The sequence below is a fragment of the Myotis lucifugus genome, unplaced genomic scaffold (genome assembly GCF_000147115.1).
Source record: "Myotis lucifugus unplaced genomic scaffold, Myoluc2.0 scaffold_187, whole genome shotgun sequence".
NCBI lineage: Eukaryota > Metazoa > Chordata > Mammalia > Chiroptera > Vespertilionidae > Myotis > Myotis lucifugus.
Window position 1 is genome coordinate 1,306,639 of NW_005871235.1, and position 16,080 is coordinate 1,322,718.

At 33.9% G+C, this 16,080-nt stretch overlaps 1 protein-coding gene across 1 annotated transcript in view; it reads right to left on the bottom strand.

The window, feature by feature from the left end:
- Nucleotides 1-16,080, bottom strand: part of EYS (eyes shut homolog (Drosophila)) — a 1,189,235-nt gene that overhangs the window by 726,232 nt on the left and 446,923 nt on the right. The window contains 3 exon segments of the mRNA XM_006096829.1: nt 6,321-6,508; nt 12,585-12,663; nt 13,628-13,798. Coding sequence (XP_006096891.1) covers nt 6,321-6,508; nt 12,585-12,663; nt 13,628-13,798 — 438 coding nt within the window.

Here is a 16,080-nt window from a genome sequence, read left to right on the forward strand (position 1 = left end):
AGAGAATCATTGATCAGTTGCCTCCTGCATGCCCCACACTGGGGATTGAGCCCACAACCCAGAGATGTGCCCTGACCAGGAATCAAACCATGACCTCCTGGTTCATAGGTCAATGCTCAACCACTGAGCAACACCAGCTAGGATGATATTTCTTCATTGGGCAATATGAATTAACTCACACAAACATTTTTAATGCCTAACATATAAATTACTGAAAATAAGATTAGGTGTTTGAAATGTTCTCCTACCTCTCCAGTAACAATCTACATTACGGTTATATCATTAAAATGTCCATACTACCCAAAGTAATCTATAGATTCAATGTAATTCCTATCACAATATCTATGGCACATTTTTCAGAACTAGAACAAATACTCCAAAAAAATTTATATGGGCCCACAAAAGACCCCAACTATTCTCAGCATTCTTAAGAAAGAACAAAGTTGGAAGAAGTACCATGCCACCTGATATCAAACTATATTACAGGACCACAGCAATCAAAACATCATAGTACTAGCCTAAAAACAGACATATAGAACAACAAAGCAGAATAGAGATCCCAGAAATAAACCCACATCTATATGGTCAATTAATACTTGATAAAAAAGGAAAGAACATACAATGGGATAAAGACAGTCTATTTAATGAATGGCGCTGGAGAAATTAGACAATATATGCAAGCACCCCCTCAACAAATAAACAAACAAAAAATTAGACCACCTTCTTATACCATAAACAAAAATAAGCTCAAAATGAATTAAATATTAAATGTAAGACTTAAAACCATTAAACTCTTCAAAAAAACATAGGCAGTAAAATCTCTGATAGTTCTCTTAGCAATATTTTGTCTGATATATCTCCTTGGGAAAGGGAAACAAAAGAAAAAATAAACAAATTGGATTACATCAAACTTAAAAGGTTTTGTATAGTCAAGGAAACCACCAACAAAACAAAAAGACAACCTACACAACAGGAGAACATATGATACATCTGATGAGAGGTTAATACCCAAAATTTATAAAAAATTAATCTACTCAGCACCAAAAATACAATCTTTATAAATAGAAAAGGACCTAAGACACTACTCCAAAGAGGATATATAAATGACCAATAGACATATGGAAAGATATTCAATGTCACTGATCATCAGAGAAATGCAAATTAAAACCACAAGATGATATCACCTCACACCTGTCAGAATGGCTATCATCTATAAGTCCAGAAACAACAAGAGTTAGCAAATATGTGGAGAAAAGGGAACCCCGTGCACTGTTGTGGAAATACAGAATGGTGCAGTTAAATTTTTAGGTATCTCAAAAAAAAACAACAAAAAACAAACAACTTCTGGAAGATATCAAGGGAGAGATTGATAACAATATGTCATAGTATGGGACTTTAATACCCCATTGACATCACTGGTAAGTCCTATAGACAAAAAAAAAACCAGCAAATAAACAGCTATCCTAAATTACTTACTAGATCAGATGGACTTAATTGACATCTTCAGAAAATTTCACCCCAAAGCTACATTCTTTTCAAGTGCACATGGTACATTTTCAAAGATAGACCACATATTGGGTCATAGGCAAAGTCTCTCCAAAATCAAGAAGATTGAAATCATATCAAGCATCTTTTCAGACCAAAATGGCATAATATTAGAAATACATTACAATAAAAACAGTAAAAACAATTCAAATACTTGGAGGCTGAATAGCATGCTATTAAACAATGATTGGGTTACCAAAGAAATCAAAGAGGAACTTAAACACATCCTGGAAATGAATGACAATGAAAACACAATAACCCAAAACCTATGGGACACAGTGAAAGCAGTCCTGAGAGGGAAGTTCATAGCATTACAGGCCAACCTCAAAAAAAAAAAAAAGAAAAAGAAAAACTGGTAATAAATTATCTAGCTCTACAACATAAAGAATTATAAAGAGAGCAACAAGAAAAGCCCAGAATGAGCAGAAGGAAGGAGATAATAAAGATCAGAGCAGAAATAAATGACAGAAACAAAAAAAACAAAAAAACGAAAAAAACCCAAAAATCAATCAAAAGATCAATGAAACCAAGAGCTGGTTCTTTGAAAGGATAAACAAGATTGATGAACCTTTAGCCAGGCTCACCAAGAAGTAAAGAGAGAGGACCCAAATAAACAAAATCAGAAATGAAAGAGGCAAAATAACAACAGACTCAACAGAAATACAAAAGATTGTTAAAAAAATACTATGAACAACTCTACTCCAACAGACTAAACAACCTAGAGGAAATGGACATATTCCTAAAAAAATGACCTTCCAAAACTCAAGCAGAATCAAAAAAATCTGAGTAGGCTGATACATATGGAGGAAATTGAAGCAGTCATCAAAAAGCTTCCAGAAAACAAAAGCCCAAGGCCAGAAGGCTTCACAGGAGAGTTTTACCAAACATTCAAAGAAGAACTAAAACCTATTCTTCTCAGACTATTCCAAAATATTCAAGAGGAAGGCATACTTTCAAGTTCTTTTTATGAAGCCAGCATTACCCTAATACCAAAACCAGATAAAGACACCACAAAGAAAGATAATTACAGGCCAATATCCCTGAACATAGATGCTAAAATCCTCAACAAAATTCTAGCAAATTGGATCCAGCATTACATTAGAAAGATCATACACCATTACTAAGTGGGATTATTCCAGGGATGCAAGGATGGTACAATATCCCCAAATCAATAAATGTGATAAATCACATAAAAAATTGAGAGACAAAAGTAAGATGATTATATCAATTGATGCAGAAAAGGTATTTGACAAAATCCAATATCATTTCCTGCTAAAAACTCTCAGCAAAGTGGGAATAGAGGGATCATACCTCAACATAATAACAGCCTTATATGACAAACTACAGCCAACATCATACTAAATGGGCAAAAACTAAAACCATTTCCCCTAAGAACAGGAACAAGATAGGGATGTTGACTTTCACCACTCCTGTTCAACATAGAACTGGAAGTGCTAGCCATTGTGATCAGACAAGAAGAAGAAATAAAAAGCATTCAAATTGGAAAAGAAAAAGTCAAAAAGTCATTCTTTGCAGATGACATGATATTGTACATAGGAAACCCTAAAGACTCCATCAAAAAACTACTAGAACTAATAAATGAATTTGGCAATGTAGCAGGATACAAAATTAATACCTAGAAATCTATGGCTTTTTTATACACCAATAATGAACTCACAAAAAGAGAATCTAAAAAATAATCCCATTTAGCATTGAAACAACAAAAAATTAAGACACTTAGGAATAAACTTAACCAAGGAGGAAAAGGACCTGTACTCAGAAAATTACAGGACACTGAAAAAAGATATAAAGACATAAAGGGAAAAATATACCGTGTTCATGGATTGGAAGAATCAACATCATTAAAATGTCTATACTACCCAAAGCAATCTATAGACTCAATGCAATCCCCATTAAAATACCAACGGCATACTTCAAAGACCTAAAACAAACTCTCCAGAAATTCATCTGGAATAAAAACAGACCCTGAATACCTACAGCAATCTTGAGAAAGAAGAACAAAGTTAGAACAATCACAATGCCAGATATCAAGCTATACTATACTATAAAGCAACTGTTCTCAAAACTGCCTGGTGCTGGCACAAGAACAAACATGTAGACCATGGAACAGAACAGAGAACCCAGAGATTGACCCAAGCCATTATGTTCAATTAATATTTGACAAAGGAGGCAAGAGCATACAATGGAGTCAAGACAGTCTTTTCAATAAATCGTGTTGGGAAAATTGGACAAGTACATGCAAAAAAATGAAACTAGACCACCAACTTACGCCATGCACAAAAATAAATTCAATGTGGATAAAGGACTTAAACGTAAGGCAGGAAACCATAAAAATCCTTAGATGAGGTCATAGACAGCAAAATATCAGACATATGTCATAGCACTATCTTTACCGATACAGCTCCTTGTGCAATGGAAACTAAGGAGAAAATAAACAAATGGGACTACATCAAAATAAAAAGCTTCTGCATAGCAAAAGAAATCATCAAAAAACAACAAGAAAGCCCACTTGCATGGGAGAACATATTTGTCAACATTATCTCCCATAAGGGTTTAAACTCCAAAATTTAAAGGGAACTCATACAACATAACAAAATGAAGATAAACAATGCCATAAAAAAATGGGCAATGGACCTAAATAGACACTTTTCGAAAGAAGATATACAGAAGGCCAAGAGACATGAAAACATGCTCAAAGTCACTAATCATCTGAGAGATGCAAATCAAAACAATAATGAGGTACCATCTCCCACCTGTTGGAATGGCTATCATCAACAAATCAACAAACAAGTGCTGGAGATGATGCGGAGAAAAAGGAACCCTCTTGCATTGCTAGTAGGAATGCAGACTGGTGCAGCCACTGTGGAAAACAATATGGTGTTTCCTCAAAAAATTAAAAATGGAACTGCCATTTGACCCAGTAATCCCACTTCTAGAAATATATCCCAAGAAAACAGAAACACCAATCAGAAAGATAGATGCACCCCTATATTCATAGCAACATAATTTACAATAGCGAAGATTTGAAAACAACCTAAGTACCCATCTGCAGATGAGTGAATTAGAAAACTGTGGTACATTTATACAATGGAGTACTAGGCCGCTATAAAAACAAGGACCTTTTACCATTTGTAACAGCATGGATGGACCTGGAGAGCATTATGTAAGCGAAATAAGCCAGTCAGAGAAAGATAAATATCATATGACTTCACCCATTTGTGGAATATAATGAACATTATAAACCGATGAACAAAAATAGAACGAGAGTCATAGAAGCATCAAACAGACTGATCAACCTGAGGGAAGGCAGTGGGTGAGGGGGTAAAAGATCAATCAAAGGACTTGTATGCATGCATATGAGCATAACCAATGGACACAGACAGGGGGAGGGGGAAGGGCATGTGCTGGGGTCGGGGGGCGGCTGGGAAGTGGTCAATGGGGGAAAAAGGAGACTTAAGTAATACTTTAAATAATAAAGAATTTAAATTAAAAAATTAATGCAAAATATCGATCAAAACAATAGTTTTGATATAATTTTGTCAGTAAAGAAAATGATTATTTTATTATGGTTCAAATAAATATATCACAGATTAATCCTTGACTCCCACAAAAATCTGATGATTTTACCTGCACATCTATCCTGCTAATATATGAGTTTTCTTTTGTAAATAAACTGTCTGTGGACTATGTTAAATTGACACCAATTTTGATGGCTCCTCACAGTCACTGTGAAAATTACCTAGAAACTGAACCTCCCAAGGCATTCACCATTCAGAGACTTTCAGGGTCTTTTGGGAACACTGAATCATCAGTGAAATTTTTGAAGACAGATCACTTTTATTTAAGTGAAATTTGAATAACCCTGTAGCAGTAATGGATGCCTATGCTTGTCCCTGGGAGGTATTCCAGGAAAAGAAACAGGCATCTTAGTTTGAATTCCATTGACTTCATGCTTTAAGAAAGGTCACTGTAACTATCCCATGGATAACATCCTCTAAAATAACATTCTACAGAGCAGCTTTATGGTGCTTGATTTAACAAATACTATCTAGTTTTAGGTTCACTTATTTCTATTTTGTTTTAATTTCTTGAACTTAGTGGCTTCCCATGAATAAAATTTTGATTTATAACATTGTATCTACTGTGAATAATTGTTTAATTTACTACTGATGACTTAATCCAGGCACTGATTAACTGGAGGACCCTTGCTGTAGTCAAGTGACCATTTTTATAATTTTATTTTATGTAATTACTATTGATATTAGAAGCATGTTTACTTTTTATACTTTATCAGACCACCAGAGTAAAATAAGAAAATCCATGTTTAAAAATACAAAATACAAGAGAAAATCACACACACACACACACACACACACACAGAGAGACACACAATTTACAAATGAAATGGGACATTAGGCAATATATAATAAAGAATAATAACTGTCATAATAATAAATAGTCTGCATGTGCTAAATGATTAAAAACCATTTTTAAAAGGAAAGGAGATATGAAATAATTATAAAATAAGGGATGATTAAATTCAAAAGTCATACATAGGATTGATACTAGTATGAATATATGGTATTTGGAAAAAATATAAGCAATGTTTTTTAGAATTTTTTATTTCAAATTGTAATTACATTAAGACAAAAATTTACTTTAAGACTTAGTATCTTTAGAGTGCATTACTAGAGGGATATTTATAAGTTTTACTAAATATATATTTAGTTAATTGTGAATAAATAAACACTGACCTGCAGTAAAATGTGTGTCCAGATTCACCGAGACAGATCCCGCCATTAACACAGAGGTCCATATTCAGTTCCCGCTCAGCAGAACTATCAGTACTTATCTCACAATATGCACCCGCGTAGCAACTTGGGCAAATGCAAGTAAAGCCATGGTCTGACTTCTGATTCATACAAGGGGTTGATGTGCAGTTCTAAGTTAAGAAATAGAGAGTAAAATTTGATGGTCAGTGGTCAGACAAATAATTTCATTAAAATTTTATTGAGGTTAAACATTAAAAAACATATGCAAGTGTATCTGATATTCCTTTCCTCTAGTCACTAAAATATGTGTCTATCAATAAGAGGTATTTAACTTTGTTAGCAGAAATACTCTGTCAAATGTTTTATTGTTTAATTTTGAGGGAAATACATAAATTTTATGTAATCATGTACTGTTTTTATGTTATAATCATCTTATAAATGAAAGTTTGTGCCATTTATCAGCCTTTCCCTGTTTTCCCACCCGTAGTGCCTGGCAACCATCATTCAACCTCTATTTCTACGAGTTTAACTTTTCTTTTTCTTTAATATTCCACATACTAGTGAGACCATGAGTATGTACTTGGCTTTCAGTCTGGCTTATCTTACTTAGCATAATGCTCTCCAGGTTTATCAATATTGTCATAATGGCAGGATTTCCTTCTTTTTTTTAAAAGACAGAATAATATTTTATTGTACATATAGATACTACATTTTCCTTGTGCAATCATCTGTCAATAGAGACTTGAGTTGTTTCCATTACCTTGGTTATTGTGAATAGTGCTGCAGTAAACATGGGACTACAGATATTTGAGATAATGGTTTCATTTTATTTGGATATATATCCAGAAATGCAATTGTGATCACATAATAATTACTTTTTTATTTTCCAGAAGTGAGTAACATCTATACTATTTTTAATAGTGGCTGTAGCAGTTTACTTTCCTACCAATAGCATATAGGAGTTCCCTTGCCACCATGTCCTTGCTAGCATTTGTTATCTCTTGTATTTTTTATAATAGACATCCTAACTGTGAACTTATATCATTGTGGTTTGGATCTGTTTTTCCCTGATGATTAATGAGGTTGAGCACCTTTTAATGTACTTGCTTCCATTAGTATGACTTCTTTGAAGAAATTATTCAAGTCCTTTGCCCATTTTTAATTGGATTATTTGTGTGTGTTTTATTTTTTTACTTTTTTGCAATTGCATTTCATGAGTTTCTTATATGTTTTGGATATTAACCCTTTATCAGATAGGTGGTATGCAAATGTTTTCTCTTATTTCAGAGGTTGCCTTTAATTTTGTTGATGGTTTCCTTTGCTGTGCAGAAGCTTTTTATTTTGATACAGTCTCACTTTTTATTTTTGCATTCATATCATGCATCAAACGGAAAATTAAAAATTTGTAAAAATCACCAGAGAGTTTAAATTACTATCATTTTCAATGGATTGTGCCCTTAACTATAAAACTTAAGTCATGCTTGAAACCAAGATGGTGATCTTTTATGCTCACCCAAGTGATAGAGTTAAATACATTTTTAATAAATTAATGTCATTTTGATATTTGTTCTACCTTTACTGAAAATGTGAACTCCTTAAGGATTCCCAAAGGCACTTCGTGCAGGTATTGCAGTTATTTTTATGGAATAAAAATGCAGAATTCCACAGGGAATGGCCTGGAACAACATGATTCTCTGTTATTCCTATGGCTGGTATACAGAATGAATCATTAGAAAGAATTACATAAACTAATTGAATTATATTTCCCTTGGGCAGAAAGAAATCATTTTTAGACTGCCAAAAGTTCTATCTCTGGGGTTTACAAGAATCTTTTACTAAATTAATTAGAAGGCTTAATGGGAAATACAAAAACAATTTCTTTTAAAAAATCTAAGTGTCACTTAAAGTTCTTGATCTTTTCTGGTTCAAAAATTAAGAGGGATGCCTTTCCTTTTGTTCATAATCATTTATAGTATTTTGCTGCACTCTATTTAATATAATAAAATGCTTCCCAAGAAGATTTCACTAATTTAATTCCAGAAATTAAAGAAATAAAAAGCTGGTGTATTCATGGAATAATGTTGTAGACCATGGCAATCTAGACAATTAAGCTAGACCCCAATGCTACAGTTACTCAACTTGCATTCAAAATGCCATGCCAGGAAATGCACAGGAGTGCGAGAACACCAGAGCAGTGACGCATTCATTGTGGACTGCTTAGCCAGAGCAAACCACCAGATTAGCTAGTAAACATGCCAGTTATCTCTATGACAGTTGTGTTCTCCCAGAGGTGTATAGTTTAATTCCAAAAATGTGTCCTGTGATGTATTATCTGACATTGTCTTTATCATAAAACATTTATCTCATAGAATCTTTCCTTTTAGCATTGCTGTTTTTAAAGTAGTGGGATACTTTCTTCAAATTAGATCTTGGAAAACAGAGTATGAGTTCAACCAAAGAACATGTATGATCCATGCATGACCCATGGACACAGACAATAGAGTGGTGAGCCTGGGCGGGGGACAGGGGCAGGCTAGAAAGGGCCAAGTTTATACTCTTAACTTGGCAAAATGAGGTGTCAAACATGGACAAGCAATCCAAAAGATGGAGAACACTTTGTAAGGAACCTGTAGCTTTGTAAGGGACATGGCTGGTGTGAGTGTTTAAGAGAAGCCTTGACCCCACTTGTTTTGCTCTTCTCATTTAGATTTGACCTTGCTCTTGTAAGAATAGCGAAAGACATCTGTCCCTAACATAAAGTTTCAAGATTTATAGACCAGAGCAAATAAAGAAATAGATAGAGAAAAATATCAGGAAGAACATGTAAGAAAAGATCTAATAAACACAGAAGTATGTGTGAAAGGAATAGGCTATGAGGCCAAAAGGACACACACACACACACACACACACACACACACACACACACACAAATGAGCAAGAGAGTATTAATAATTATTTCCTAATATGAACTAGTGTTTGATTAACTCTATTTTCTGCATCTAAGGTACATAAATAATTTTTTAAGAACAATACACTTAAAATATCTCAAATTTTCATCAAGAGGATACTGACTAAATAAATATGGTACCTCCAAGCCATGTAATATTAATAAGAATGAAGTAGAACTACTTATGTTAATGTAGACTCATCTGCAATGGTAGATTAGGTAGAAAAGCAAGGTACTCTGCATGTGTGATAAATATCCCCATTTATGAGATCTTCTTTATTTTAAACATGTGTTTACAACCAAAAGTGAGAGATATTCTGTACAATGACTTGTGGGAAACAGCTAATCATTTGCTGGGGGATTCCAACTCAAACCTTATCCTGAAAATCATACATATGAATGCATCATTTATTACAAATTAAAAGACAGTGAGAAAAATACCAAGTAACAGAATAGTTATCTCTAATGCTATGTTTAGAAACTTTGTGCATAAAATAAAAGCACTTCAAATACTATTTTTGGTGAAATGTAGATAATAATTCTTGGAAAAATAAATTATACTTTTGAAAAAGTAAATCAAATAGCTGACTTCTTTCATAATAACTATATCCACTATGTATTAAAAGTGTTATCAATGCTAAAATTATTGTAGATGAATACAATAAGAATTTTATTTAAATATTGCTATATAAAAGCACTTTCTAAAGAAAGATGCAAACCCAGAGTCATTAAAAAAGTTAAAGAAAAATATTTTAAAAATTTCATAGTATATGATTTTATAAAGCCCTAGAGAAGATTTGCAATTCTGCAGAATCTAGTGGATTTTATTCATAATTGTAAATACTATATACCAACCAAAAAGAAAAAAGGCAAGCAAGCCCAAAGAAAAATTCTATTAATCAAAGGCTATGACTACACAAAGCAGAAAGATCTACCAATGGCAAATACTAGTAACTATATGGAAAGGTGCTAAATCTTCATAGTAACCCAGGAAAATGTAAATTAAAATAATGAAGTGATAAATTTTCCTCATCAAATTGGTCAACACTTTTAAAAAGTGTGTATTCATTTAATAGGATACAGGAAAAATGGTATGCTCATTTTCTCAGTAAGTAAGTACAATTTTCCAACACTTATTTGGAATCCTTTTTAGCTATTAAAACAATGGGTTAGGACTCAATTATAATGGAAAGTTTCCTACAATATAATAGTTAAAACAATTGGTTTTCCCATCCTCCAAAACTGTGAGAAATAAATGTCTGTTACTTAAGCTACCCAGTCTATGGTATTTTGCTTACAACACTGAACAGACTAAGGGAGGTGGAATGGTGAGAAGACTTTAAGAGGCCTTGTGTTTGGAATAAAATGGGTGCAGAGTGTACAATCTGACTGTCATCTGTCAAAGAATGATTCCAATTCCCTAGAAGATGTAGTAAGCGTTAAAGCCGCTGGCCAAGGGGCCAATAAAAGGCAGCATAGGACAAAGCAGTGGCATCAAGGACCCAGTCATGTCCTCTCTACTTCTCCGATGATTCATAGCCCTTGCCCCAAAATTGAAAAATTGCCCAAAATGAAGTGAAGGAGTAGAGAAAGTCCACCATGAATTGGCCAGACTGTCTTTCCTACTATTTGTGGATTTTAAGAATAAATGAGGTAGCATCTTCAGTGCAATTTTATATACCTTAATAAATACTTTGAAATTCATAAATATAAAGTATTTATTGATATGGAGAAGTATCGAAATATATAATTACATGAAAAATTGTGCTATGTAACATAATATGTTATTATCCTGTTTTAATAGTGATACTTTATTTACATGTGTTTATGCATAGAAAAATGTCTTAAAGATCATATTCCTCATTAAACTTGTTTTTCTCTGGGGGAAAAAGTCACTAAAGTATGTTTTTATGTAAAAATATTAGAAATAAATCTAGACAATTTTAACAATTATTCTCATAGCAATGTATGTAAATACTAATATATACAAATTCATTTATACAAACACATATTTATTTATATATTTCATTCATTCAGAAGACTCACATTTATCCTAGCAAGAGACAGTTTTTAGAGATTACCACAGGCAATATATGCAACCATACAAACAAGATATATGTCTTATATACCAGGAAATGTAGTAACTAAAACATGTCCTTTTCCATGTTATGTATGGTTTTCATTATCTAGAATAAAATCAACATAATATCAATAAATAATTAAGCTTTTAAAAATATAATGTGTGTCAGAAAATGTGCTAATTGATTTACATGCATTATCTAATTTAATTCCCACAACAGTCTAAGAAGTAGTTGCTATGATGACCCTCACTGAGTAGCTAAAACATGTTTTCAGAATGTCAGTACATAATTTATCCAAGAACACACAGAAAGTAAGTAGGAAAATATAGGTCAATCATCTTTCCCCTTAATGCATTTAAGTACCCCATCACTCTATCCAAAAGTATCATTTACTGAGTATCTATCACCTCTCATGTACATGATCATACAATGACCCTATGATGTATAAACTGTATTTTACTAAGGTAGGAGAGAGACAGAAAGGATTTAAATAAAATATCCGCAGTCTCACTAAGCTGAAGGCTTCTTTAGCCCCTATGCTTCCTTCCTTTACCATGTTCCTGTCAGCAGGAAGGATTTGGAAGAACTCCCCATTATCCAGAAAGGCTCATGAGATTCTCATGTCCCAGGAATAGTCTCAAACTTCAGGCAACCAACATTCCCCAACAGATTAGGCTTTCCACATAAAGTACCATATGTCCATTAGATCACATTGGACTCCTGAATACTGGAAGAAAGATCCTCAGAGTACTATATGTACCCACCCCTGGGCACATCCATCTAGTATTTATTAGTGTGTGTGTGTGTGTGTGTGTGTGTGTGTGTGTGTGCGTGTGTGTGTGTGTGAGTGAGATCTGGATCACTGAATCTTCTCTCATCCTTACACATCCACAGACACCTGTGTATTCTAAGAGTAGAGAGAGGTAGGCATGTGAAAAATTATAAACCTTCTGAGGTACTTTTTTCAATGACCATATCCAGAATTTAGTTCAATGAAGGCTCCAGATTTCAGAAGTTTAAGATAACAAGAGACAGAGGGGAAAAGGCAAAAAGAGGCTGTGATTTTTGTTTGAAGCAGCTGAAAAATTCCAAAAAGAGATAGTGAGGAACCGAGTAGTTAAATCATTAATAATTGAAGAAATAACTCTGAAATCTACAGCAAGTGATTTGATTGTTCTTTTGAATTACTATAGATTTAATCAAAATTATTCAACTTACATTAATCTTGATCTCACATCTTGAGCTAGTCCATTCTGTATCACAGGAGCATTGATATTCATTAGTGACATCTGTGCATCTGAAACATAGAATAACATTTTTAAGTAAATAAGACATTAAAGCATAAATTCAAGAGAGTTTAAATATTTAGAATTGCTCTTTTCCAGTTCAGGTAAAAATAAAACCAAAACCCAAAAAACAAAAACACACATACACATTCCCATGAACAGAAGGCAGTCTATTCCCGGTTTCTTATCCTTCAAGGTGACTGGGCTGAAAGAACAAATCAATTTTCATTTTTGCCATCTTCCCCATGGCAATGAAAAGAAGGAAGAGTTCTAGAAGATCTACAGTACGTGTAGGGCTAATCTAGGAAACTGAAGGCAGCTATGGCTGAACTCTATTGCAATGAGCTATCCATCTTCATCCTGCCTTCCCTTTGTACAAAGTCAGTGGCAGGACTAGGAAAAAACAAGTAATAATAATGCTGCAAAGGCAACTTGGTGCATCTGAAAGACATTCTTCTTTATCACTCGCATCTCCTAGAAATGCCCCTACTCTAGATTTGCATAAACTAATTTGCTATCAATGAGCAGAAGAATCATTATACAATTCCATAAAGAAAGCCACAAAATAGCTTACATGCACATAGGGATGAAAGAACCAGTTTACTTAGGAACATATTAAATACTAAGTGTGTGGTATTATCCCTCCACAGAGCAAATAATAGAATGTCTTCTCATCCTACCTGCTGCTTCTATTACTGTGAGCAGTTACCTTTAAGTATATTAAAGACCAATTAATCTGCATTTATTGAAATTTATGCTAATGTGTAGAAATAAAAGAAGGGCAGAGAAAATGTATCAGTGCATTGCATTAAGTAGAAAAGGCAGCATCTGTCATCTTAACTGTACTTAGCTCTAGTTTTATGAAGGAGCGTAATTAAAATTAACTTTATCAACTTTCCCTTGACATTAAGTCTTAAGTATTGTGAGTTAAATTTACTTTCTGAGATTTAATAATAGAAAAACAAAAATAGCTACCTTCCCTGCAGACAAGGATTTGAGAGGCAATCATTTGCATTTGTTTCACAGTGTGTTCCAGAAAAGCCACTCTTGCAGTCACAGGTATAATGATTGATGCCATCAATACAAGCTCCATCATGGAGACAGGGTTTTGATAGACATTCATCTATATTTACTTCACAAGTGATGCTTATATAGAAGAAACAAAACAAAACATGAGCCTATTTATAAGCAAAACACAAAAGTTTGTTCATTATGATAAATGTCACCAAGAAATCAAGGCTCCCTTCCTATAAAGATAATTTGACATCTTGTAGCAAAATAAAGAAACAAACAAACAAATAAATAAATATAATTATAAGGTTAATGTGTTTAGGTATGAACCCTCAGACTACTAATTTAATGTGAATGAGGAAAAAAAAACACATCAGCTTAATCTACTTAAAATATTATTTTTAGCATGAGTTCTTTATTGTGAATATTAGTGAAGTAATGAATTATACCAAGTTATCACTATGAATATTAATTCCTACATTTTTTTGGTAATGATTCTTGAAAATCAAATATTTATTACCTATAGGAATTAAGAGTTAGAATTTTTCTAAATTTGGTCCTGGTGAGTCTATTAATGGGCTATCTGAGATTTCTACTAGTAAACGTAATCTAACTTTGGCTAAATACCTAGTGTTTTCAAAGGCCACGTTTTGAATATTTATTAAGCACCTACCATGCACCACCTCTGTGCTCAAGTAGAAGTACACAAAAAAATCCACAAAAGAGAGAAAGAACAACATGTTAATCCAGAAAAATGTCAGAGAGACAATTTTTATAGATAGAAAACATCTAGAGAAAAGCGTAAGCCAAGCTTAATGGGAAGCTAGACTGTGTTTTAGGTTTCACATGATGCAGATGTTAGGAAAAAGTAGAGAATCATTATAAAATGTTTAGATGAATCTCTTTATTCATTGTGTTCATCTGTACTGAGCATCTACTAACAAAAACTACCGTCACTGGTGTGCCAGGCCCTGTGCTGAAGGCGTTAAACACATTATTTTAATTAATGCTCATCAAACATGAAGGGAGATAATAACTTTAACCCACTATTGAGTAAACAAGGATTTGGAGAGTGTCCATCACTCTTCCAGATCACATAGGCCATTGCAGCAGATAAGGGTTCAAATCATGTTCTCTGTAACTTGTACTTCTAATCATTAGTTGAAATGGACTATCTTGCAACTACTCTGATATGTGCACGAGTTGTTATGCTGTGTAGTACAATGTACACTGTTAAAAGCACGACAAAAGGCCCCAAATGGAGTAACTTACACTAAGCCTCATGTCACCAAACTGACACTTAATTACAGTTTTAGCTCTCCCAGTAATGGAATCTTAAGCCAATCAATCAGAAATAGCCCAAACAGCATTAAGTTATGTAATCTATCTGATAGACAAATGCCATCCCCTGAAGGAAAGTATAGGCATATCTGAGAGACATTGTGGGCTTGGTTCCAGACCACAGCAACAAAGTGAGTCACACACATTTTCTGGTTTTTCTGTGCCTGTATAAGCTATAGTTACATTATACTGTAGTCTATTAAGTGTGCAAGAGAATTATGTCTAAAAAATAACAATGCACATACGTAATGAAAAATACTTTATTGCTAAAAAAGGTTAACTATCATCTGAGCCTTTGGCAAGTCATAATCTTTTTGACAGTGAAGAGTCTTGCCTTGATGTTGATGATTGCTGACTGGTCAGGGTGGTGGTTGCTGAAGGTTGGGGTGGCTGTGACGATTTCTTAAAATAAGACAACAATGTGGTTTGCCACATCGATTGGTTCTACCTTTCATGAACGATTTCTCTGCACAATGTGATGGATGTTTGACAGCATTTTACCCACAATAGAACTTTTTTTCCAAATTGGAGTCAATCCTTTCAAACCATGCCACGGTTTCAGCTAAGTAGATGCAATATTCTAAATCTTGTTATTTTGATTATCCTCACAGCATCTCAACCAGGAGTGTATCCCATCTCAGGAAACAACTTTCTTTGCTCATCCATAAGAAGCAGCTCCTCATCCATTAGCAGGAGTGTATCCTCACCCTCATCATGAGACTGCGGCAGCAATTCAGTCACCTCTGCAGGGTCCACTTCTAATTCTGGTGCTCTTGCTATTTCCACCACAACTTCAGTTACTTCCTCTGTTGAAGTCTTAAACCACTTAACGTCATCTGTGAAGACTGGACCAACTTCCATCAAACTCCTGTTAATGTTGATATTTTACCTCTTCCCATGACTCATGAATGTTTTTAACAGCATCTAGAATGGTGAATCTTTTCCACAAGGATTTCAATTTACTCTGCCCAGATCCATCAGAGAAATCACTATCTATGGCACCTATGGCCTTACAAAAAGTATTTCTTCAATAATAGGACTTGAAAGTTGAAATTACTCCAAATGGATGTGGTGTT